The sequence below is a fragment of the Zootoca vivipara genome, chromosome 9, assembly GCF_965207765.1.
Source record: "Zootoca vivipara chromosome 9, rZooViv2.hap1.1, whole genome shotgun sequence".
Classification (NCBI taxonomy): domain Eukaryota; kingdom Metazoa; phylum Chordata; class Lepidosauria; order Squamata; family Lacertidae; genus Zootoca; species Zootoca vivipara.
Window position 1 is genome coordinate 30,858,846 of NC_142592.1, and position 24,116 is coordinate 30,882,961.

The following is a 24,116-nucleotide window of genomic DNA, read 5'->3' on the forward strand; positions in this document are numbered from 1 at the left end:
CTCCTGGTAGGATCTCTCTCTCTCTCTCTCTCTCTCTCTCTCTCTCTCTCTCTCTCTCTCTCTCTCTCTCTCTGTGTGTGTGTGTGTGTGTGTGTGTGTCACCTGCTTTCATCAGAATCTGGTGCCTGGACTCCTCAGCCAGCTGGGAGCTATCGTCTGTCTTGAGGCTCCTTGAGGGGGGAGGAGTGATCTTTGGGTCAAGCACCGGAGTCATTTACCCCAAGTTACTGCCGATCAGAAGGTCGGCCATTCGAATACCCGTGACAGGGTGAGCTCCCATTGCTCGGTCCCAGCTCCTGCCAACCTAGCAGTTTGAAAGCATGTCAAAGTGCAAGTAGATAAATAGGTATCGCTCCGACGGGAAGGTAAATGGCATTTCCATGTGCTGCTCTGGTTTCGCCAGATGAGGCTTATTCATGACCTGGAAGCTGTCTGCGAACAAACGCCGGCTCCCTCGGCGTATAGAGGTGAGATGAGCGCTGCAACCCCAGAGTCATCCGCGACTGGACCTAATGGTCAGGGGTACCTTTACCTCACACACACATACCTCTGCACATGTAATAAAAACTACAAAGTGTTCTAATACTGGGATATGCTGGGAAAGCTAAGTTGGTGGAGCAGGAGACTTAATCTCAGGATCATGGGTTTAAGCCCCATGTTGGGCAAAAGATTCCTGTTGTGCAGGGTGTTGGACTAGATGATCCTCATGGTCTCTTCTAACTCTACAATTCTATGATTCTAGGACTGTGGACAGATTTACATGGTGCTTAGAGGATTCAAAGTCAGATTTGCATATTAGCTTCTTCTTCTTCTTTTAGTGCATGTTAAACGACATCAGATGTAAGACATGTCATTGAGTATGTTTTCACATTAGGGAACTCTTACCTTCAGTGTTTAGCAAACATTATTTTGTTCCTGATAACAAGAAAGTTCCTAGTAACTCTCACTTCATTTCTCTAGACAATCTGTTATTAATATATAGAAATGCAGATATAGAACTGTATAATCAATGAAATCGTTGCAACATCACTATCCAGTTTCTCAAAAATGAAGAAAACTCTTTCAGTATATTATTACTGAAGCAGAAAACAAAATGAAACAACGAAAAAAACAAAAAATCCCTATAAAATTTAATTTAGTTATAGGGTGTGCTCAAAGTCTATGTATTTAAGAGCTTTGGGTGGATTTGACTGGAGCTTTAGTCATAGGGTTCCCCAGTAATCACAATATTTTCCTAAGTTGAGCAGACGGTGACATCAGGGTGGTCGATGATACATATTCTTTGCAATCCAAAACATGATCCATAAATATCACTATATTATAAAGCTGTCTAGCATTTTATCCTTGCCAGTTCACAAGTATAGAGTTGTGTTCCTTTAGCTGTACCTCATTAGAGGATATATGGCAAATTCCTGTGATGACAGTTGTGGCCTTCTGTCCCTACGGAGGCCTCTATGATTTGAGGATGCACCCTTTGTTGTCGTCCCCTCCACCACACTGTGAGGGAGGAGATAGGAGGAGCAGCTGGTTGATGGAGACTTGTTTTCTTATTTCTGACAGCTGCCTGGCTCAGTTCTAGTTAACAAAACAGTACAACTAGGAATAGTAATGATGAAGGGATAAGGTGGACCAGGAGGCTATAGCAGCACTTTGAAGTAGTTTCAGACATGCTGCATGGGTGATAGATGGCAGTAAATGGAATCATTAGAGGTCCTAATAAAGAAATATCCTGGGGATCATAGATGAGGCTGAAGAAAAGGAGCAGGCACTAAGTGATGGTTGTTATAAAGGTGTTGGTTCATCAGACATTTCAAGATAGAGAGCAACGGTCCCCAAACTGTATCATACTTTGACTCCTGATGTCCAGAAAATACCAGACTACACAGGTACAGCTGAGGTAAAATACAGGTGCTCACACCTGTCCCAAACTTAGGTAAATAAAGAAGTGACATGATTGGTTTTAACTACAACATGCCATTAGTTGTGGAGATAAATGTGCAGCAATCAGTGATGTTGATAAGTATAAGGCAACAATACTGTCCCCAACTGCAGCCTCCATCCCACTTCTCTTCTCTTCTCTTGGCTATTTTCAGTGGCAGCTGGTGTGGTGAGGCAGAACTATTATACCACCCTCCTGACACCAGCACCACTGCAGCTTGCCTGGACAGGGCTGAAGTGGGGCAGCAGTGAGATTAAGGCTGCATATATCACTATTGGGAATGATGGACAGGTTTCGCCAGTGTGCCTGCACAACCGCAGTCTCACCACCACCCTGCCATCCAGGTAAACTGTAGCAACACCAGGGTCAAGACAGCAGTCTCCTCCTCCTCCTCCTCCTCCTCCAGCTCCTCCTCCAGCTCCCTCCCCCATATCTGTAGTTATACTTCCTTCACAGCTGTTTCCTTATGCTTACTCAGTTTTGCTACCCAATATAAAGTCAACAACCCAGTCTTGTCCATGTGCCTGCATTTTTGCTAGTTGGTGTGTAATTTATGTGTGTAGTTGCCATGAGATACGAAACAGAGATACAATATTTGCGTACAATGCAGAGTTGTAAGTACTTTGAAACTGTGTGAGATGACATACTGAAAAAGCCAAGACCTTTCACAGTGCTGTGAAAAACTAGTCTACTTACATAGAAAGGTTGGGGCGACATCTTGGAAGTTAATGAGATCCCACTGGAATAATATATAACAGCTCTGCTGGGTATTAGGGAGGGAAAAATCTTGTCTGGTATGCCATCTAATTGCTCCGGAGAAGGTTGCAATTTTCTCTTTCGTTTACAAAGGGTTGTGAAAATTGATCAATGACATTTATTTTCAAAGTCTCCTATATAAGAAAGATTTAGAGTCCACAGGAAGGATAAGCTTCACAGTGAATATCTTTCCTTATCTGCAGTTGAATTAAGAAATCGCTTTTCAAAATATTGTGCCTTTAAGGACTGGCTTGACTGAGGAACTGAGGAAAGCCTCAGAGAAACTTGAGGAGCAATAAGCATTCTTTTCTCATAGTGGCCAACCAGGTGCCTGTGGGAATCCCACAAATGGTATTCAGAAGCGTACTGTCTTCAGCAGTGGAAGTAGGACACAGCCATCATGACTTACTCTCCATAAATTTGTCGAATCCACTTTTGAAGCCATCCATGCAATGGATGCAGTGGAACTACAAAGGCTTTTTAAAGAAGACTTATAAAACATGTAGATGTTTTCAAAGCAAAGCAAGAGACACTCTTTTGAAAGCAGTAGGCCTGTGTTGTTGGTTCAGAATTGTATCCAACTTTCCTGCTATGTGCAGGCTAGAAGTTGTATATTGCTGGAAATGCAATACAATGAGACTTACTGTTTTACATTAAGGAATTCAGAAAACTCCAAACCATGGTACGGAAAAACAACCGTCCAATTTGAACATCACAGACAATGGTGAATAGCATAAAAGCAGCTGGACCTGTTTGTATTTTTACCAAGGGGAACTCTTCTCATGTCTGCAGGTTCAGACCAATTGTCCACTGTAAAACAGGTGCAATTAAGTTATATTCCTTTTTTAACCATCCCAAAACAATAACTGAAGCTATTCTGAAATATTGCAATATTCATGCCCTCAGAAGAGGTACTTGCAATTTTCATGCAATTGTGTCCCCAAATAAGCAAGTTGTTTCCTTTAAAAAATAATGCACACACACAAATGATGTAAAGATCACCATTTGCCTGTAATTTAGCTAGCTGTATCCACCATGGAGGGTTACTAGGTCTGCAAATTTAATCCTTGTCTGTCACAAGGAAGAAAAAAGTTATAACTGGTTTTTTATTTCCCAATAATGATTGAGTGCGGGGAGGGTGTGTGTGGAAACGAAGCTGGTAGATGGATTCCTGGCTGAATGAGGCAGCCTATGAAGTGCCTTGGACTGATATGGTCTGTTTTCTTTGAGTGCTGGATTAGGGTCTGAACCAAATATTGTGGTCAGTGCACACCCTTAGTTATTATGTATTTGAATGATGCCACATGAATGCTTTTCTTAGTAGTAGTTGGTTATATTGTCTTACTGCTCTGTACTCTGTACTTATTTTACTTAATTCTACTACCTAAATGGCAGTATACTTCCATGAATCTTGTTTGTCTGCATGCCTATATTTTTGGTACTGTGTGTAATCACTGCGGTATATCATTTGTTCGGTCTTTTACGTAATCATGGAATAGATACTAAATTGTCTTTTTTCAGCACTCTTCTCAACACGCTTGTGTGAAATATACAGGCACCCTTAAGTTTATTCACACACACACCTTCCTTTTCCTCTGTATTTGTGTCCTCCCTTTTTAACTGATGATTGTCTGACAAGGCTGTAAAATTTCAGTTCTCCTGATTCTACCTGCCTGAAATGGCTTGTTGCTCCATGGGAATCATGCCTGATTTCACTTAAACTTTTGTTACCTTTTATGTAATAAAACCTAATGAAAAACAACAACAATCCATGGCCATCTCCAGATCAGGAAGTCTTCATTTCTTGGCTAGGTATCAAATAAAATCCCACTTCGTAATGGGAAAGGATAATATCACTAATTTTCGTTCCAACCCAAACAAAATGTATCTTCTCTGTAGAGAGGCCTGAAATGGATAGTTACAGAATATGAATTTCTCCAAGACACAAGTCGTGCTTGATCCATAATGGCACTTTAATTTTTGCATAGCTCTTAATATTCTCTAAAAGCCTTGTGTGGATAGCGCAGAACCTGGCACTGCTTCCTGGAATTTCCAAGTATGTGATGCAACCATCACCACCTAAAAACACAACAACCCATTGTGCACCCATCTCACCTTCTTTGAAGGCATCTGCTGCTGCCCTCCCTGCACACACATCTCAAACAGTTGGAAAAAAGACCCTGGAAGTTTCAGCAAAGCACACTAATTTATTGCCTTTAGCCTTAAAAAAGTCTATGATGCAGTGTATGTATTTGTGGTATACAACATCATTAAAACAATGTTACATTGGCGCCCAGAACTTTGTTCAGAAGCTACCTCTCATACTTCTTTCTTTTCCTTTCACTTTCTTCTATCAGGTTTAGCAGGTTGCATAAATTAGTTAGGTTACATGAAGAAGAGCAGAAATAACTTGCAGGATGTTTGTCAGGTCCCCTGAAAATTCTCTGGGTGGACAACTTACAGTCGGTTCTAAACAGAAATATAAAAGGTCAAAGGGGCAGAAAAGTTGCATGGGCAGGTGTCATTTTGAATATTTCAAAAAGCAACAGGGCACAGAATGAAGGCTAGAAAGGTTTACACGAGGGATGTAATCATGCCTCAGAAGATCATGGTAAAAATAGAGAATCCTAATACGTTCCAGCAAGTTTCAGAATTTGCAAACCAAACTTTTAAACTACTGCTGCATCCACCCAAAGTTATAAAAAGAAATTAATTTCATTGAAAGGGTTGAATCTTTCTCACTGAAAACTCTAGTACTTAAAAGGTATCCTTAGGTTTTTTAGCAAAGGATTTCCCCCCCCCCCAAAATTCATTGATAATTTTCAGGGCACTTGCATATGTCACTTCCAGCAGCAAACTAGTAATGTGTGTTTAAAACATAGAAATCCCAGTAAGATTAACATAGTCCACAGTTAGACAATGCACTGTGTTGATAAACCCCAAATTACAAAGGGAATGCTACCAAGCGTCTAAAGGCAGCTAAATCACTGCTTGAAGCAACAGCAAATCTTTTTGTTTGTTTTGTTTTTGGTATCCTGTATCGTTGGTCGGTGTTGAGTTGATCATATTAATTGCAAATGAAACAAGAAATGTAACTTTCATGCAAGCATTGCCTTTACAATAATCTACACCAGTTCTGAAAGCACAGACAATGGATGCAAGAAGATGGCTAATATAACCATTTGTCTCCTATTTTGTCCTTTAAGGCTAGATCAGTTTAATAAATAACTTTAGCATCATTTTCGTGCAAGGAACATCTGTAAGGTAATATTTCTGATTCTGAATAGAACACTCAGCAAAAGGAAGAAAATAACATCTGTAGGATCTAAAGTTCTCTTTCACAGCTGTGAGCTATTCTGATCTCTACCATTTGCAGAAGATAAAACACAGAAGGTGAATTGCTAAGGAAGCGGTGATGAATTTTAAGAACACACATGGGAACCAGAGAGGCTAGTCCACAAGTTGATTAAGCAGAAACACTTACATTTCCCCCAATTCTGCTTCAACTTCAATAGAACCAAATTGACTATAAGCCAAATAATCTTACTTAACTGGGTTTCAGGAAGAGTGGAAGCATAGCTGCCAAGTTATCCCTTTTTTTAAGGGATTTTCCCTTATGCTGAATAGGCTTCCTCGTGAGAAAAGGGAAAACCTGGCAGCTATGAGTGGAAGGAGACAGCTGGATGCAATGCTAATAATACGTCCACCGCCTTTAGATGCCTTGTGTCAGTTGCCAACATGATGGGATTTCTAAATAAACACCCCACTTATGTGGGGGTTTTGTTCTGGGCCCCCATGTGCATAAGTGAAATTGTGTGAAGTTGGGAGGATCCCACTTTAATTGGGAGGGTGTGTGGGGAGGTGGGGATAGAGACTGACACATCCTGGAAATGACTCAGGCCGCTGCCTGGCCTGGCCTGAGCCTGCCTGCCTGCCTACCTGAGGGGATCTAGTGTGTGCAGCAGCGGTAGCTGGCCACAGACGGTCAGGGCCAAGAAGGACACCCAGCAGAACTGATGCCTGGATAGGAGTGTGGATTCTTGTCAGAGCATTGGAGATCGGGGGAAAGGTGTCTCCCACCCTGCGCCACTGGTCGATTGAAGGCCTCCTTCCCTCGCTTGGGCAGCAGCACCCAGCAAGGGAAGGCCAATCTATTTATTTTACTGCAACCCATGTAAATATGGTCATGCATGAGTTGGATGTGCATAAGCGGTGTGTGTGTGCCTGTTTATGTTTTATAAGATGTGACTGAGCTAACTGGCAAAAGTCTCAATTTACCTGCCACCTACTGAACAATGACTTTTTTAAAAAAAGAACTAGGAAGTATTGGACACTCTAATCCTATGTTTGTCTATTCAGAAACAAGTCTCACTGTGTTCAGTGTGGCTTGCTCCCAGGAAAGTCCACATATAAGGTTAAAATGTGGACTAAAATGTGGTCCCAGACAATACACCATATCATAGAAATACGGTAGTTGTTCGCTTCATCCAAAATTTCAAAATGAAATGTAGCACCTGTGTTCAAGGAAATATTCACATATGCTTGATAGAAGACCAGAGGCCAAGAGTTGATGGGAACATATGGATCCTCCCAACTTATTTGTGGATGGACTAAATGTAGGTTTTCCAACAAGGTGGAGAACAGTGGGCTTTGATCTTTTTCTCTGTTGTGTTGCCAGTAAGGAGGGGAGTGAATCGAATGATTCTATAGCTCAACTCTTCTTAATGTTGGAATCTGGGCCTTATGATTGCTTATTTTTAAGGGTTATCTGAAAGGGTATGGTGCTATGGGCAGGACTTTCAGATATTTGTGGCTAACTGAGAGACAGAGTTGAAAGAGGACATGTAGAACAACTTAAGTTTGAGTTCAAGTGCATAAACTTTGAATGTGGCACTGAGATTAGAAAGGAACAATGAATGATACGTTTTGTTTCTGTATTTCACAGGTATAAATGTCTTTCCTAATGAAGAAAGCAGAAAAAGTAGGAGATAGAGTCTGAATATTATTAAACATAGATTAACCTCAAGAAAATAAAGACTGATTCATCTGTTTTTGTGAAGATATTGCTAAAGTGAAACCATGTGGGTTGCCTGAATTATGTGGATATTTTCTACACCAGAGTTTCTGGCTTGCAGACAGGCATGATGCTGAAGTAGGAAGGAATCACTTTTCTTTTGCAGGCATCATTGGAGTCGCAAGAGATCTACCACATTCTACTCTAGTAAATGAGGGACTGGCCTTACAAGTGAGAAGTTCCAAAGTATTGTGCGCTCTGTACAAACTCAGTTTCTTCTAAGGTTTCCCTTCTTATGGTAGCCTTCTATGCCTCCCTCCCATGAAACTTCTCCCTAAAGCAGGCATCCCCAAACTGCGGCCCTCCAGATGTTTTGGCCTACAACTCCCATGATCCCTAGCTAACAGGACCAGTGGTCAGGGAAGATGGAAATTGTAGTCCAAAACATCTGGAGGGCCGAAGTTTGGGGATGCCTGCTCTAAAGATTGGGGTGTGTAAGGATAGCTGCCAGGATATAAAATTATCGTACCTGCCCAAGATGTGCCTGCAGAAGCAATATACATGCATGGAAGGACTTCTTTGAGTTCCTGTCCATCCCGTCCACACACACACACACACACACACACACACACCTTTCGGAATTTCTCCCCCCACTTCCAATTTTAAGGGAACGGCTTATATTTGGGTATTGTCTCTCTCTCTCCCCCCCCCCCCCTTGAATTTTAAAGGTGTGGCTTATATTCGGGTGCGGCTTGTATTCAGGCCAATACAGTATTTCTGAGTACAGTGGTACCTCTACTTACGAATTTAATGCGTTCTGAACGCACATTCGTAAGTCGGAAAAAATTGTAAGTCGAATCCCATAGGAATGCATTGGGAGAAAAAAATCGTAAGTAGAAGCAACCCTATCTAAAAATTTGTAAGTAGAAAAAATCCTATTCAAACCGCATCCAAGATGGCGGACGGAGCTCCATTCGTAAGTACAAACATTCGTAAGTAGAGTTATTTGTAAGAAGAGGTACCACTGTACTCTCAGCTTTCACACCGTTCCTTCTTCTCGGGGTTAGCCTAGTGTCACCATCAGAGGATAAACATTTCGCATATCATGTTAGAAGAGCAAGTAACACTTCCTATTTTTATTTGGAGCTTGTCATCTAAGAGGCAGTTCGTTTTTGTTTTCTTTGTTGTAATAGTTTGCATACATATGCCTGCAATCATGTAGAGATAGATATGGACCAGTGGTAGATGGGTAATATTTTTACTGCAAAAAGGACAGAAACACAATGAACGCATGTGCTTCTGGGTTATAAGTGTTACAATCTCCATAACTTTGCATACGCAACAGTGGTATGTGTATAAGGAACCCTGCCTTCCACAAAAGATAGCCATATGAACTAGTGCTGCTTCTTCCAATCAAGATTCATTGTGGTATTCTTTATTTAACTCCATTTGTAACTCAATGAAATCATACGTACGCGTCTCCAAGGGTCATATTGCTAAAGTAAGCTGAACTATTCTACATCTGTATTGGGCTATTAAACTGTCTCAATCCTTTCCCCATTTCAATGAGCACTAATAGCTCCCCTCACCTGTTGTTTGGGATGTAATTTTGTATGAGTTGTCTTGCAATCCTTCTGTGTCTGAATTTCCATTGACTGTAAGAAGATCTGTTGGTGATAGCAAAGTTGATTGACTTCAAAGTATCCCACTGCTGTTGCCAAACTGGGCCAAGACTTTGCTCATGACTGCAACAGATGTTTCTGCTTTTTTTGAAAAGAAGAAATCCGAATGGGAACCTTATGGAGCAATTTTCTCTACTCTAGTCCAGAAACAAATGCCAGCATAGCTGTGATTTTGAAACTCTCAACCTAACCCACAGTAACAAAAATTGGTCAGCATCAAAGAGCTCTGGACCAATATGAAGAGGGAAAAAACCCTTTTAAAAGATGAAAGTATTAATTTGCCACCCTACCAGCTTCTTGGCAGATAATCAGCAAACTCCTATTCAGTTTCAGATCTCTTAAATTGGCAGGTAGGTTTTTTTTTGGAAGCTGAAAGAGCTTAGAGTTCAGCAGAAAATTTTACAAATGCATTTCTTTTGCCATTTCAATTGACAGAGGCAGCTGGGTATATGATAATTGGGAGCACACAAAATGGCCCCATCTTCATGGACGATCTGATGGCATGCCCTGTCCAAGAACTATTGAATTGTTGACATATTTTCACAAGTCATCATGTTCTGCATCATGTTGTGCATGCCAGTTGCTGGAAAATGCAGTTACTGAGAAAATGAACCTATGCTGCCAATTCTCGTAATATGAAATAAGCAGCACAAAGACAGCACACAAAAAGCTACCATGCTACTCTATGCTCTAAATCTAATGTTAATGATCCAAGAACAGAGGGGAAAATGTACAAAAACTGTTACAGAAGCCACACATAGGTAACGCATACAAATTTTGTCCAAAAGGAAATTTCAGTCTTTAGAATTCCTTAACCCAGACTCCTGTAGATATCAACGAAGGTAAAGTTGATCAAACGACGTGCCAACGGTATTGCGCACAAGAGTTAGGCAGGGGGCCGGCGTTAGACATTTGTCACCTGTTTCGCCCATGAAGAGTTTCGGGCTTCTTCAGTAAATTCTCTCTCTCAAGGTTTTGATATATTTGTACACAGTTTTTGTACATTTTCCTCTCTATTCTTGGATCATTAACATTAGATTTAGAACGTGGAATAGTGTGGTAGCTTTTTGTGTGCCGTCTTTCTGCTGCTTATTTCATATCGGTCTATTACGGGAATTGCAGATAGGCAGAATGCGGTTGTGCTCGTGTCCAGCTTGGAGACTTAAAACAGGCATCTGGCTAGCCCGAGAACAGAATGCTGGACCATAAAAATGTTAACATTTTTGAAAATAACAGCAGCAACAACAGCAACAGGTAGAATTGTTCCTTCAGTGTGTAGAAGGGATACAACTGGGTGGGCTATGGAATGCATATCCAGACCATTCATTTCCTGTAATGCCCTGGTTCTGTAGTTGTGCATGTGCACCACACATGGGGGAATGGACTCTGATGCTATTCTAGCCGAGTTCTTCGTTGGTTTTCATGTCCCTTTTGCTGAACCTGAAATCTGTTGTTTTTTCATAAGCTTTGTGCGCTGTCTGCATTATCAAGTCAATATAATTTTTTTGTCATTGTGTGCAGGTGTTGGTCCTAACTCATTTTAATAGTTTCATTAATTCCCCCCCCCAGTTGTATTTTGTTAACATGTGTTGATTGGGGTGTGTGTGGAACCTATTAGATGTTCATTAATTTATCTATCCCCATGTTCAGCTGCTCAATTCCCAGATCCTAAGAGCACCACCTCCTATGTCAGTTTAACATGGAGCATCCTGACAGCTCCTTTATGTATAATAAAAGAAGGCAGATTTACAAACTGGCCCCAAACACCTATGGTTCACAGTTTGGCAATGATATATAATGTACCTTCTAAACACAACATATATGAAGGTGATTTTTCTATGAACCACTTAGTACAATGATCTCATTACCTAGAACAGTGGTTCCCAACAGGTGGTCCGCGGACCCCCAGGGGTCCGCGAGCTATGCCAGAGGGGTCCGCAAGATGCTATTAGAATAAAAAATATATTAAATATATTTCGTATGATAACAGATTTTTTGTTTTGGCCGCTTCCTGCATGAGCAGAGTCTAGCGCAAAACTAGAATTAGATAGAGGCAGTAGTTCTGCTGTATGCCGTTAGGTGGCGCTTTACAAACACTACTGTTTTGCAAAGAGGCAGCGCGCGCATTCTACTAACGCTCACCTCCCCAAGATGCTTTGCGCGCGTTGGCTTCATTTGTGCGCTACTGCGCAGGTACCCTGTCTTCTCCATTCCCCTCCCTCCTTCCTGGTGCGCACTGCCTCTTTGCAAAACAGTAGTATTTGTAAACAAAGCGTTGTTTTTCGCGGAAGCTACAGTTCGCATAGTTAAAAATGGACCGTTGGTTAAAAAGTGGTTCGTTAAAACGACAAAGGCCTACAGATGAAGAGGAAGATAATGCATTTGATGTTCAAGCAAGTAAGTCAGTGACTCTCGAACCGATCTTGTCAGTGTCCATTGAACCTAAATCGTTGGCGTCCCTTGAACCTAACCCTTCCAAGATCAGTGTTAAGCTTACTGGAAAAAATAGAAAATATAACTCTGATTACTTGGAAATCGGTTTTAAGGTTTAATGGGGGTCCTTGTCACAATAGCGGCTCGATGAGGGGTCCTCGAAATTTTTTTGTTGGGAACCCCTGACCTAGAATATTCCAACTCCTATTTAGCAAGCATTAGTTCACAAATATTCTATTGTCCTCGCTCTCACAACAGCCTTGCAAGGTAGGCTAGTACTTTTCCTATGACACACCGTGGCGGAGAATAGTGATGTGGATAAAGTCCCACAATTATTAATGGTAGAGATGGATATTGAACCTTTAGCTTCCCAAATCTCTGTCTAGTGGGCCATGCTAGCTGTCATAACTATTGTGAGTCTGCATAATGTATATCTGCATAGAAATGCATTTGATTGATTCCTGATCATATTTGTACTTAAGTCTTCTTTTGTGTCTGAGCTGGCGAAGTCTGAGGGAAGTCTGAGTTGGTGGGATTTCCTCAGCCATCTTCACAATGAGTTAAGATTCAAAGTCAAGATGTTGCTCATTTTGCTTGAAAAAGGGACTTTTCCACAGCTTTTTAAAACCACCACCACCACAACAACACGTAAGTAACATGAAGTTTTAGACTTTGTTAGATGACTGAATTGTCAACTATTTTGACAACTGCCAAAATGAAAATGATATTTTGAAAAGTGGCCAGGGCAAGACAACAACAAAAATTGCCACTAATGGAGATACCCCCCCCTTTCCTTTAACCTTTGTTCTTAAATGTGTTTAACATAGCAAAGGCAGACACTATCTGAGATTCAGCATCCATTGCTAGTCTGCCTGTGTGAACTTAACCTGATTTCATGGGAGGAACAGTGAATGAAGTATTGTAGCTCATGGCTGTCAGCAGTGAAAAATAGTTGGGAATGGGACAAACAGCTTCTTAGCTGTGATTGTTTCCGGCTAAAACACTTCTAACAGCTGTTTGCTTTGGCCATGAGTTGGATTTCATTCCCCCCCCCCTTCCTTCAAAATGATTTTTTTAGACGTTGTGGGCTGGTTATTTATGTAATCAGGAAGAGGTCTGTGATTCCAGTGTTGTGGACTCACTGCTGTTTAGACAGTTGGGATACGAGGATCTCTCTCGGTTTCTTTCCGCTAATGCACGGCAATGCAATGGTGTAGGGAGATGAAACCTCAAATTTATGAGTGCTTTAATCCCAGACAGGCGGCTTTGCAGCAGTTGCCTTGAAGAAAAGTTCACGCCTCAAAGGAGTGTTTAGTCTTACAGTCACTGACTTAACTAAATGCTGTTTGTGCGGGAGAGCAAGAGCAGAGATGAACGAAAAGACTTGCCTCTTTTTGAAAAAACCGTCATATTGTTTTTAAAACTTTCAAAAGATGACTGCAACTTTTGTTTAAAGCATTTGTTCTGGAACTCACTGAAGCTAAAATCTACCCGGCTGAGGTCAGAAGCAATTTTCTTTTTGGCAGAAAGCGGAGACGTTTATAAAAGCCATGCCTGTTCTTGGTGTTGCCTCAAAGCTTAGACAGCCACCTATAGGGTCAAAGCCTGTTCATACTGCCCGTCCGATACCAAATCTTGGCACAAGCAGGTCACAGCAATATTCATCAAAGTCTCTGGAGCTTCCTAGGGCAGAGAGCTCAATGCTTTCTTGTCAGTTTACATTAAAGTCAGCCTGTGATTTTGGAGAAGTAAAAGCACTCCAAGGAAAAAACAAGGAGACAGAGGATAGCAAGGTTAGTTCTGAATTTTACCTGCAAATCTGAACTTTGGGGGGGGGGGAGTGACCTACTTATGCAATGCTTGTCTAATAATGTGATGGGTATGAGAATTGTATACAGTGAGCTAATTTTGGGAGTGAGTGATTTTAATTTTTATTCTGTGTGTTATCACTCCAGATCATATCCTGTGCAGAGGCTCAGAGAAGCAGAGTTGTGAAATGATGATGGTTAAGGAAATATTGATGTTTGGTGGGTGTGCATGTACTGTATTTTAAGAAACACACTGTTCCCATGCTCATCCTGACTCCCAAAGGGAAGTTGCTTGCTAACTCAGTAACAACAAACACTCTTGGTAGTTTGGGTTTTGTTGTTTCCCAACCCATATTGCTTTACGTAACTGAATATATATATATATATATATATATATATATACATCCTAGCATTAAAAAATTGCCTGTGTGTAAAAAAGCTTTCTATTTTGGCTACCTCTGTTTATGATAGCTCCAGAGTGCTCTGATTTATGGTGACAAATCTAAGATTTCTCTCCAGCATAATCTAGTTTGGAGAACTGAAACAATTTTTGTTTGTTCAGTGAGAATCATTGCTATTTTTTTTTCTGAGCCTTGTTATCTTAGAATAGTAGTACCAGCAGAATTCCATTTGCTTTATCTGATGTGTCTTGCTGCACGTTCTTAATTTAATAGTACAGGCTTATCTTTCTTTTGGATTACAGGCATAAGGCACATTCTACTAGGACATTATCATGGGAAAGCCTCATTAAAACAAAATGGAGGGGGGGGCAGCAAAGAGCACCTGACTTAGGTCCTGTTTGTCTCCACAAGGTATAAACCAGAAAACATATTGGGAAAATGTGCTCATACAGATTATACACAATTCTATGGCAGAACGTCAGTGTTTTAAAACGAAACTTGTGATATAAAACCAGGCAGATGTTGGTCACAATATTCATACTTGCCTACTGTTAACTAGGAGATGAAGTGATGACTTGGGAAGGTAGTAGCCGCTTTGCCACAAACTCTCTTCGGAACTTGGTGTGTGTTACTTGCCTGTGTTGAAATGTGGTGTACCAGGTTTTGCCACATTCACAAATGTGCAGTAAAGCTAAGAGAATGCTCTTTTTGAAGCTTCCCAGTGCTCCTTATTGATTTCAGCTTTTTTCCTGGCCAGAAATAACCACTTTTTTCCTTCTCCACCAAAGCTTTTAGTTGAGTATCGCTATCACTGAACCTTTGCATGCAGTATAGAACTGCATTTTAGTTGTAATGGAGTCCTGCATATTTCTTTGCTCTTGATACATTTGAAGGAGTGTAAAAAATGTTTTCTTTAATATTATTCCTTCCCAAGTTACCATGGGGAAACTCTTTTCATTCTGAACATTATTATTTGGCAAGATGCAGAGAGCATTGAATTGAAAAGGTAACTTCCTGAGCCTTTCATTTAAATGGAATACAAATTTGACTTTTTTTATTTCTGGTACATGAAATATTTTCTGATTTCCATAAGAAAAGCTGCAGATAGAAATGGTGAAAGTCATAAACAATCCAGAGACCTGTAAGCATACTTATGTCACATGTATCTTAGTGGGATGTGCTTTTTCTATATCTGGATTGTGTCCTTAGTCTGTACCTTGTACTGCGGCTGGAGTTATTGGGAGCGTCTTGTTTCTTTGCACAGCGTTTTATTGCTGGAACTCGTGACTGGGCTACAATGTCCCTAAGGGGGACATTGATCTATAATACATGTTTTTTAGAGTCCACATTGCATTGCTGTTCTACATTGTGAATGTATTTCAATGAAACGCACCGTAAGCCATTGAAATTATGCTTCTGTACTTGGTTGATTGTGCCCTTTAACACCTCTTAAATCAATGGTCCCTTTGACAAGCAGCTTCATAGACCCAGATCATGAATCATTGATGTTGCCTTGCACAGGCAAGCAGTGGGCTGGATGAAAAGGTGCCTTTCCATTCATGGAAGGAGACCATCCATTCACAGAAGGGCTCTTCTTTGACTTGGACCCAGTGGAGTTTCCATGAATGGAAGTTAGTGGAGTGCTTGCCAACCCTCACAGCAGATCTTCAACAGGCTGCAAGTGAAACCTAACAAGACCCAGTTCCATGAGTGTAAATTTGCTTATTAACTCTGCATTGAACTCAGTGGCTTCTGCTGTAAGCTATAGTAGAAGAAAGTGTCCATTCACCTTAAGGGATTTCCCCGCCATTTCCACAGGCAGGGTGGTTTGCCGTATTAGCTGCAGGACCTTCCCCCTCACCAGGTGGTGAGCAGAGAGTGCAATTCTGCTGGTTGCATGCTTTACCTGCATGTTTCCCACACGTAATGTGCTGGGAAAGCAGCATGCAGATGGAAGGCTCTGCTCACAAGTGATGGCTATGCATACTTACAATAAGCAACTGATCAATAATTTGTCCTCAGATGGAAACGTGCAGCAACTAACACTGCCAGATGAGGCCAGGCCTTACATATTTTTGTGCTGAGGGGATCTAGAATTGCAGGCCAATAAGGGTTACAAATCAATAAAGCAGCCCTTTTAAGTTACTTTGTGACACTAAGCATATTTACTTGATGTATGTCCTGTTGAAATTTGTGGGACTTCTATGTAAAAAGGTTAAAGACTGAAGGGTTGTCCTGTTTATTTTAGTGACACTGAAGTCAATTGAAGCAATGACTGTAAATCAGCTCAAATTGAACACAAATTTAAGTACATTGGTTAATCTATGTTGTGCTGTTGAATTGCAATTTGCATCTGAAATATCCGCCTCTGCTGTGATGGAATAATCTCTCTGTGCTTTTGCTGGTGTGTGTGTGTGTGTGTGTGTGTGTGTGTGTGTGTGGATTTATTACTTTTGTTGTACTCAGTAGCTTTCCTAGCTATGGCTCCCATGAAGCATTTGTGCCTACTTCAAACAAAATATATTTGCTCCCATTGCAACACTAGCTGTAACACATGCTAAACATATATTGATTTTATTCCACGGCAGCTCTAGTTTGGTGAGAGTGCTTCTAGAATACTCGAAAAAAGTGCTGTTATTAAACAAGTTGAAGTCTGCAGTGCAGATATGCCCATAGACAAAACTTCTGTTGCTTCTTTTTGCTTTATCCTTGTTAGTAAGAAAAAAAGTATGGCTAACTAAGGCCACATTCAGACGTGTGGTTATTGCCTTGGTTTTACTGGCTGTGGTGCTAGTTCTTCTGTCCTGATTTCTAAACTTCATTTGACTCTGCAGTACCTTGTTGTGTTCTGGAACTGTAGCTTTATGATTAATTTACAACATGTGGCACTAAACTTTAAATGACTGGAAAAAAAACCGTTTTGCGGGTATACCACCCCAAGTTTTGTCAATACAAAACTTCCATTCTTTTCTGAGCACACAGCGTGGCAAATGGATATTTTCAGGAAATAAGAGAGACACGAATGCTAAATTTCACCTAGATTCCACTAGATTCCCAGAAGTAGCTTTTATATCATGTAAATGATCAAATAATATATGAAATTAAGCAGGTATGGAAATGTTGTGAAGAGATGGAATAAAGTGCCATCTGAATGCAGCAAGTATGAGATTTTGGGAGATGCTGTCTTTAACATTCCACTCATTAAATTCTGCTTAAGCCAACCAAAATGCTTACCCTGAATTTCAGAACCACTGTCCTTTTACTGTGGTTTCACTTTGGATGCATGAAACTACAGTTAAATTGTTTGGTAGTTATTTAATACCGGTCTTCTGCTGATCAAGTGCAATCTTAGTAGTAGATGGGACACATACAGAAATTACTTCAGCAATAAATCAGTGGTAAACTTTTAGTGAGGATGTCGTGCTGTCATTAGGGTTAATGCTCCTCCAAGTTATCCTATGCAGATGTAGACTCAGTGCTATTGCTCCCCAATGCTCCAGTCATTTTGTAGGTGAATTTCTTGGGAATTAGCAAATGCATTAAACATATGGCATTCCAAGTCTATAGTGCTATACCTTTAGGAATGTTTCCATTGACACAGATCAGATAAAAGGCCTTTCACTCAAAGTGTAATGAATACCTTCTCAGAATTTCCAAATGCAAGAAAAATCTGCTTGTGTTTGGGCAATTATGGGATATAATTGGATATGTGGGAACTCCTATTTTTGAGGGGAAAATGATGACTCTATCTGTTAAAGATAATGGAAAGTATGAATTAATCATCTGGTTTACATTTATGCTTGGCTCCTGCTTCCAGGTTCCAGTTTGCTATTTAAATGCATTGGAAATGCAACTCTAGCAATTGTTAGAGTTGTTAACCTTTCTTGTCAGAAAGGTGTTGTGATTAACATGTAGGGAATCCTTGGTGCATTCCTTCTGTAGCTTGAAGTGCTCTGAATTCCAAAATAAATTTGAATTTCCTGCATCTCAATATAGTACATCATTTTGCCACCCAGCTGTTTTCCCCACAGTCTTTGTGTACTGTCCTCCTGAATTGAAGAGACTTTTGACACCCCAGTTGGCTTCCAAACTTCATTATATTGCCAAGTCTGGCTTAGAACACAGCTGCAGGAATCAGTTAATGGCTACTCAGATGCTCCTCCTTCTTAGATCTGCTGTGCTTGCAGTATTTTTAAGCTCCCAACTAATATGCAAGGTAGGACTGTCTATCTATCTATCTATCTATCTATCTATCTATCTATCTATCTATCTATCTATCATCTATCTATCTATCTATCTATATCATCATACAGTACAAGTAGTATGTTCCTTCTGTAGCTATTTGGGCACACCATTTTGAAACTTGAGCAAAGTTATTTTTAAGGAAATGGAATTATATACATTGTATATGGAAGGACAGATCATGAAGTTGAGGCTCCAATACTTTGGCCACCTCATGAGAAGAGAAGACTCCCTGGAAAAGACCCTGATGTTGGGAAAGATTGAGGGCACTAGGAGAAGGGGACGACAGAGGACGAGATGGTTGGACAGTGTTCTCGAAGCTACGAACATGAGTTTGACCAAACTGCGGGAGGCAGTGGAAGATAGGAGTGCCCGGCGTGCTATGGTCCATGGGGTCACGAAGAGTCGGACACGACTAAACGACTAAACAACAACAACAAATTATATATATTTTTCTCATAGCCAGCAATTGACTAACAGAGAGATTATCCACATCTCCTGAAGTGCTACTCAGCTCCTTACCGCATCCTCGGGTTCCCCAGAGTTGCCAGTTTTGTGAGGGGGGGCACACAAGTATAACCATCTCCTTCAAACTCTTTCCCCAACTGATCACTTTCCTTCTCTTCCAAACCACTTTTTGGTCAGAAGGAAGAAGGCACAAGTTACATGTGGACAAACTTTGCTCCGTCACATCTGCAGTCTGTATATGAAACTTCCTCTCTTCCATGGATCACTAAACGAAGATGAGTCTGCTTTCCTCTTCTTACAGCACTAATTTGTCATGCAGTTATAGTCCTTGCTGCAGAAGTAGTTGATACTTCTGTTCATAACAGTTGGTTACTTTCTATGAATTTTAAGTTGCTGGGATGGTGGGGTTTTTTTTGTTCACTAGCCTCTCTTTTTGCTTTTATTGGAATGAAAATTTGCTGAAAGATTGCATAACACATTGAAATTCTCAGTCAAAGAATTCACAATGTTTTGTCTGGTAAGTGCAAGCAGATAATCCCCTTGTGTGAAGTGTGCTGCTTTCTGGTGGCTCTTTTGCAAGCCCTGTATAAACCAAGTGTAGAGGTTTTGGAAAATAAGCAAGTCAAATCAAAGGGAAGCTAATCCTCAAGTGGTTAAGGCAGGATCATACAGTTTGTGGGTATAAATACTGAGGAGCTGCCAGCTAATACCCTGTTTCTCATATTTTAAGACATACCCATAAAATAAGCCATAGCAGGATTTTTAAGCATTCAAGGAATATAAGCCATACCCCGAAAATAAAACATAGTGATAGGCGCAGCAGCAATGCTGGCCGCAGCAGGAGGAGGAGGAAAAAAATAAGACATCCCTTGAAAATAAGCCATAGTGTGTTTTTTTGAGGAAAAAATAAATATAAGACATGTCTTATAATATGAGAAACACGGTAACCACGTCTGCAAGTCTGCATGTATAAAACATGAGAGAAGCTATAACAAAGTGCAATATTGATCGTGATGCCTAGGAGATGACTTGCATGCTGTTTTGCTTGTAAATTGCTTGTTCTAATCTAATGGTTGGGCATGGGTGATTTCAAAATACAATCGTACCTTGGAAGTCGAACGGAATCTGTTCCAGAAGTCCGTTTGACTTCCCAAACATTCAAAAACCAAATCACAGCTTCTGATTGGCTGCAGGAAGCTTCTGTAGAAGCCCCGTAGAATGTTCTGGTTCCAAAAGAATGTTCACAATCACTTCTTGGTTTGTGGCATTTGGGAGCCAAAACGTCCAAGTTCCAGGGCATTCAGGATCCAAGGTACGACCGTATATGGTACTTGGGTGCAGCCCAGTAAAGATTAGGGATGAAGTTCCAATTGGAGCTCCAGAAGAGAATGAAGATAACGGCAAATACTTTCTGTGGCTGATGTTGACAAACACGTACATGCATGTGATTGTGTTCTGAAGTGGAGTAAAGGAGTGACACAGGAAAATGGGTGTGAGAACAATCCTCACAGTTGCTTCTGCCAACTTGGTGTGTGCTGCTTTCCATCTTGCCTGCTTCTGCTCAGAAAAATCTGTGTGGGACAGTGGCAGAAAAACACACTTGTGTGCTCTGCATTCCTATGCAACACCATGTGAAATAATGAGCTGGGGTTGAGTTTTGTAACCTGGCCTCTTAGTGCACATGCATAATTTATCACAGCTTAATTATGTGCACTAAATGGAAATGCTGTTACTTAATTTGCATGCGTGCACACACAATTCTAACATTTCTCGAAATGTTACGGCAACCAGCCCCAAATTTTGGCATCTCTGCACACATATATTCCCACTTCTGCTTGAGCTGATTTCCCCCCCCCCTCCATTGGTCAGCAAAACTAGATCAGGGAATAAGGCTTCCTGATTTCCCCGCCACACAAAAAGAAATGTGTGGGCAGTTTTCCTGAACCTCCCTGCCTTTCTGCCCTGATATTCTCAGATATTTCAGATAGCATGGCTTGGTTTCTCATTAGGAAGCTTCGCTTTTCAACACTAGCTCAAAATCATTATTCAGCTGAAAATGTCCAATTAATACAGCTGCAGTTAATCTGGAAAAGGAGTTCAAGAAGAGGCAGTGGAATCTCCTGAGCCCCAAATACTGTTCAGCAAAGCTGCATTCCACATTTCTAGCACCTGGCCCAGCATCTTGCTGATGCTGTGCTGGACTCCCAAGGACTTGGCAGCCTCTCCTTCCTGTTGTGCATCAGAGTTTGATTTATAGGACATCTGTAAAACCACCACATATTAGTAATCAGGATGGTCATGCATAGAAAGCTTGACTTCCTATCAAGTGTTGCCGAATGCTTTCATCCAGCAGGAAAGGTCTGTATGGCTCATACATGATTTAGGGTGAGTAAGGCATAAATCAACACACACAGGACTTTTACTCACCACTAACAGCAACAATGGGATTTCCTGCCAAGGCATGCCAACCAGTAAACAGGATTTTCTTCTGTGAATATAGCTTGTCCATTTAAAATAATGTAAAAGAGTCTCCAGTGGACCATATCATTTATAAATAGTAATTGTTACCTTAAACAAAACAACAGTGTGACCATGCTGTAAGACTTTATAAGAGATGTGTAATTGAATTCAGAATCTTGAGTGCAAACCACCAAGTGAGGATTTTGTCTTACCCATTATAATGAACACAAATCTTCATCTTGATTGGAAAACCAGTCAGTAGTTACAAGCATTACTGGAGAATTCTTGAAAGAGGAGCAAGAAGCTTCCCTGGAGTCATTTTGGGGTGCATTTGCTTAGCTTTGCCCAGACTGTGATTAGTATTCAGGACTAGGAGTGAGGAAGAGTTAAATGAGTTAAACTAATAATTGTACATTCTGCACAGCTGCAGTGTATCATTTTATGTTTCAAGTTGTAGAAGAATCTCTCAGGGAAACAATGCTCAATCTGTAATTTGCTAGGCAAATTCATATTCCAAGCCAGGAAACTGAAAACTGCAAGCTTCAAAGCACCAGTGCTTCTTGGTTGTACAAGAAAGAGCTAAAGGAGCTGTACTTTCTCTGTGGGTGCTACAGCAATAGCATGACATTTCAGAGTTGTAAATAGCTTTACTTAGAAAGAGCTTGGTTAAGGAGGAAGAGGAATGGCTACCGGTAGTCAGAACAGAATCCAGGAAACCGGGCTTTGCAACTGACCCTGAATATTTGTTACTCTCAGCATTTCTTTAAACACAAAACAGGAATGATGTTTCCTTTTATGAAGTGCATCTCTAAGCTCATTGGTAGAGCTTGCGGTTTGCATGAATGAGGTTGCTGAAAGGAAAAGAGCTATTTCCAGCGCAAACTGACTGTGCTGATCTAGACAGACCATTTGCCTGAATAGGTATGGGACAGCTCCTTATTTAGAAGGGAACCTATTGATTGGCAGTAAATCAGTTCAATAGCATAGCTGCTTGTTTAAAATGAATGTGACTCCATACCCCTGATTTATATAGCTTATTTCCCCACAGCAATTAACTTCCCAGATGTGAGGCTGATTTAGGTTATTTAATAGCATTGGACAAGTCCAATGTCTTTTTCTGTAGGAAGCAAGCAGAGGAAAGCTTGTGTGGATAATAAGTGTGCACTGTTATGCCTGATTCCAACCATCCACATGGGGTCACACTGATCTCTGTGCTGAATGCTGTTACCCCAGACTAGCAGGGTTGGTAAGGGTGGCATTACTGTGGCACAGAACCAACAACAGTGGCACCAAACTGCTGCACTAGCTAGTAACTTATTCTGTGAGGCATTTCCTTCCTTCCTTTCCTTCTCTCCCTCCCTTTTCCTATTTATCAGCACTGTATTGAAGGAAGCAGCCTTATGGCAATAATCACCTGTATTTCTGGGCATGCTCCCAGACTAATTTATGCCATTGAAAATTAGTTGCAGTGTGCACCTTGACTTAGCCTTGAACTTAGATCAGACGCCTCTGCCTGATAGTCCCTGGTGCCCTCAGGGTCACTTTTGTCAGGAGTCCCAAGGAGACAGTGTGTAGGGGCTGGGCGGATCAGAATTGTGGGGAGGCGGGGGAATTGCCTGTTGATTACCCTAGGGAGGGTCCAATGGGTCAGGGCCTCAATAGGTTTAAGAGTCATCTTGGGAGGGAGTTACAGATGACAAGTCAGATCCCAGGGAGCATCCCAGCAGTGTAACCACTCCCCCTTCTCTTCCATGTCCTCTCTTACACCACCTAGGTGCACTGTGCTTACTTCAACCCCCAACTTTTGTCCTAGCCTTGCCTCTGATTCAGGCACACTGTTTTGGAGGTGCCAGAGCATATTGCAACCCATCCTCTCAGGAGGAGTCTGCCTGTCAATTTGTTTTGGAGTTGCTGCTGTCGCCTCCTCTGTTGCCTGGGTCACGGAAACACCAATGCTGGTCAGGTCCAGCCGACCTGAACGAGTTCCTCTTTGCTTGCCCAGTCTAAAGAACAGTCCCACTTGCCATGCTGAAGTTGTGCCCACCTTGTTCCAACATAAAGGGACCCAAGGGGGCATGTCGTGATGTCTTAGCTTGCTTAGCTTATAACCTTATTGTGCCTATGTATTGTACTGATTTGAGTGTCAAAGATTTGGGCAGAAACCATACTCTGAGTTTGAGTTATTCATTCTCCAGTGATAGCCAGGTCAACCTTCAACTCACACCCACATATTCACATCTCCACACACCACTGACATTAGGCTTCAAAGAACCCAATAGAGTAGGTTGCCGTTTGGTTGTGCTGTGTGTGAGGTGCCTACAACAGCTTCTCCTGTTTGCAAATGAGGCCCGGACCCAAAAAGGTTGGCCAACTATGACTTAGATTAACCTTGATTCTTCAGAATCTTAGCAGAAATCTTCTAACTTTGAATGCTCGGAAGAGTTCAGTTTGCTGGGAAATTTGAGGCAAATACATAGCTGCCAAGTTTTCACTTTTCTCGCCTATTCAGCATAAGGGAAAATCCCTGTAAAAAAGGGATAACTTGGCAGCTATGGGCAAATATGCAGTGGTCATTATTACCTTATAATTCTTGCTTTCACTCCATTTTCCCTCCTTTTTCTCTTTAGTAGATCTTGATTAGTCAGTCCTGGGATCATTTCCCTCACTTTTCAAAAGTAATAATAGTATATCAGCACATTACAACAAGGCACAATAACTGCATTGATCCAGAGATGCAGCAAAATGGGATGGGACAGCATCATATTGTAAATAATTTCTCAAGCATACACTAAAAAGTATGATGGTAGTGGTAGTGAAAAATACTTTCACACATCAGAAACTTGCTAAATTTATTCCAGATTTTCTTGGAGCATATGCAGATTTCTGGGTGTCAGCTTTACAGCTTTCCTGTGA

At 41.1% G+C, this 24,116-nt stretch overlaps 1 protein-coding gene across 7 annotated transcripts in view; it reads left to right on the forward strand.

The window, feature by feature from the left end:
- Positions 1–24,116, forward strand: part of NAV3 (neuron navigator 3) — a 448,025-nt gene that overhangs the window by 204,004 nt on the left and 219,905 nt on the right. For 5 of the 7 annotated variants that reach the window (XM_088676974.1, XM_035127685.3, XM_035127687.3 and 2 more), the window contains exon 1: positions 12,957–13,617. The exons of the other annotated variants lie outside the window; for them this stretch is intronic. In XM_088676974.1, the coding sequence (XP_088533100.1) occupies positions 13,375–13,617 (243 nt within the window). In that variant the 5' untranslated portion in view covers positions 12,957–13,374. Of the gene's footprint in view, positions 1–12,956; positions 13,618–24,116 lie in introns of those variants that run through there. 7 annotated transcript variants of the gene reach the window in all.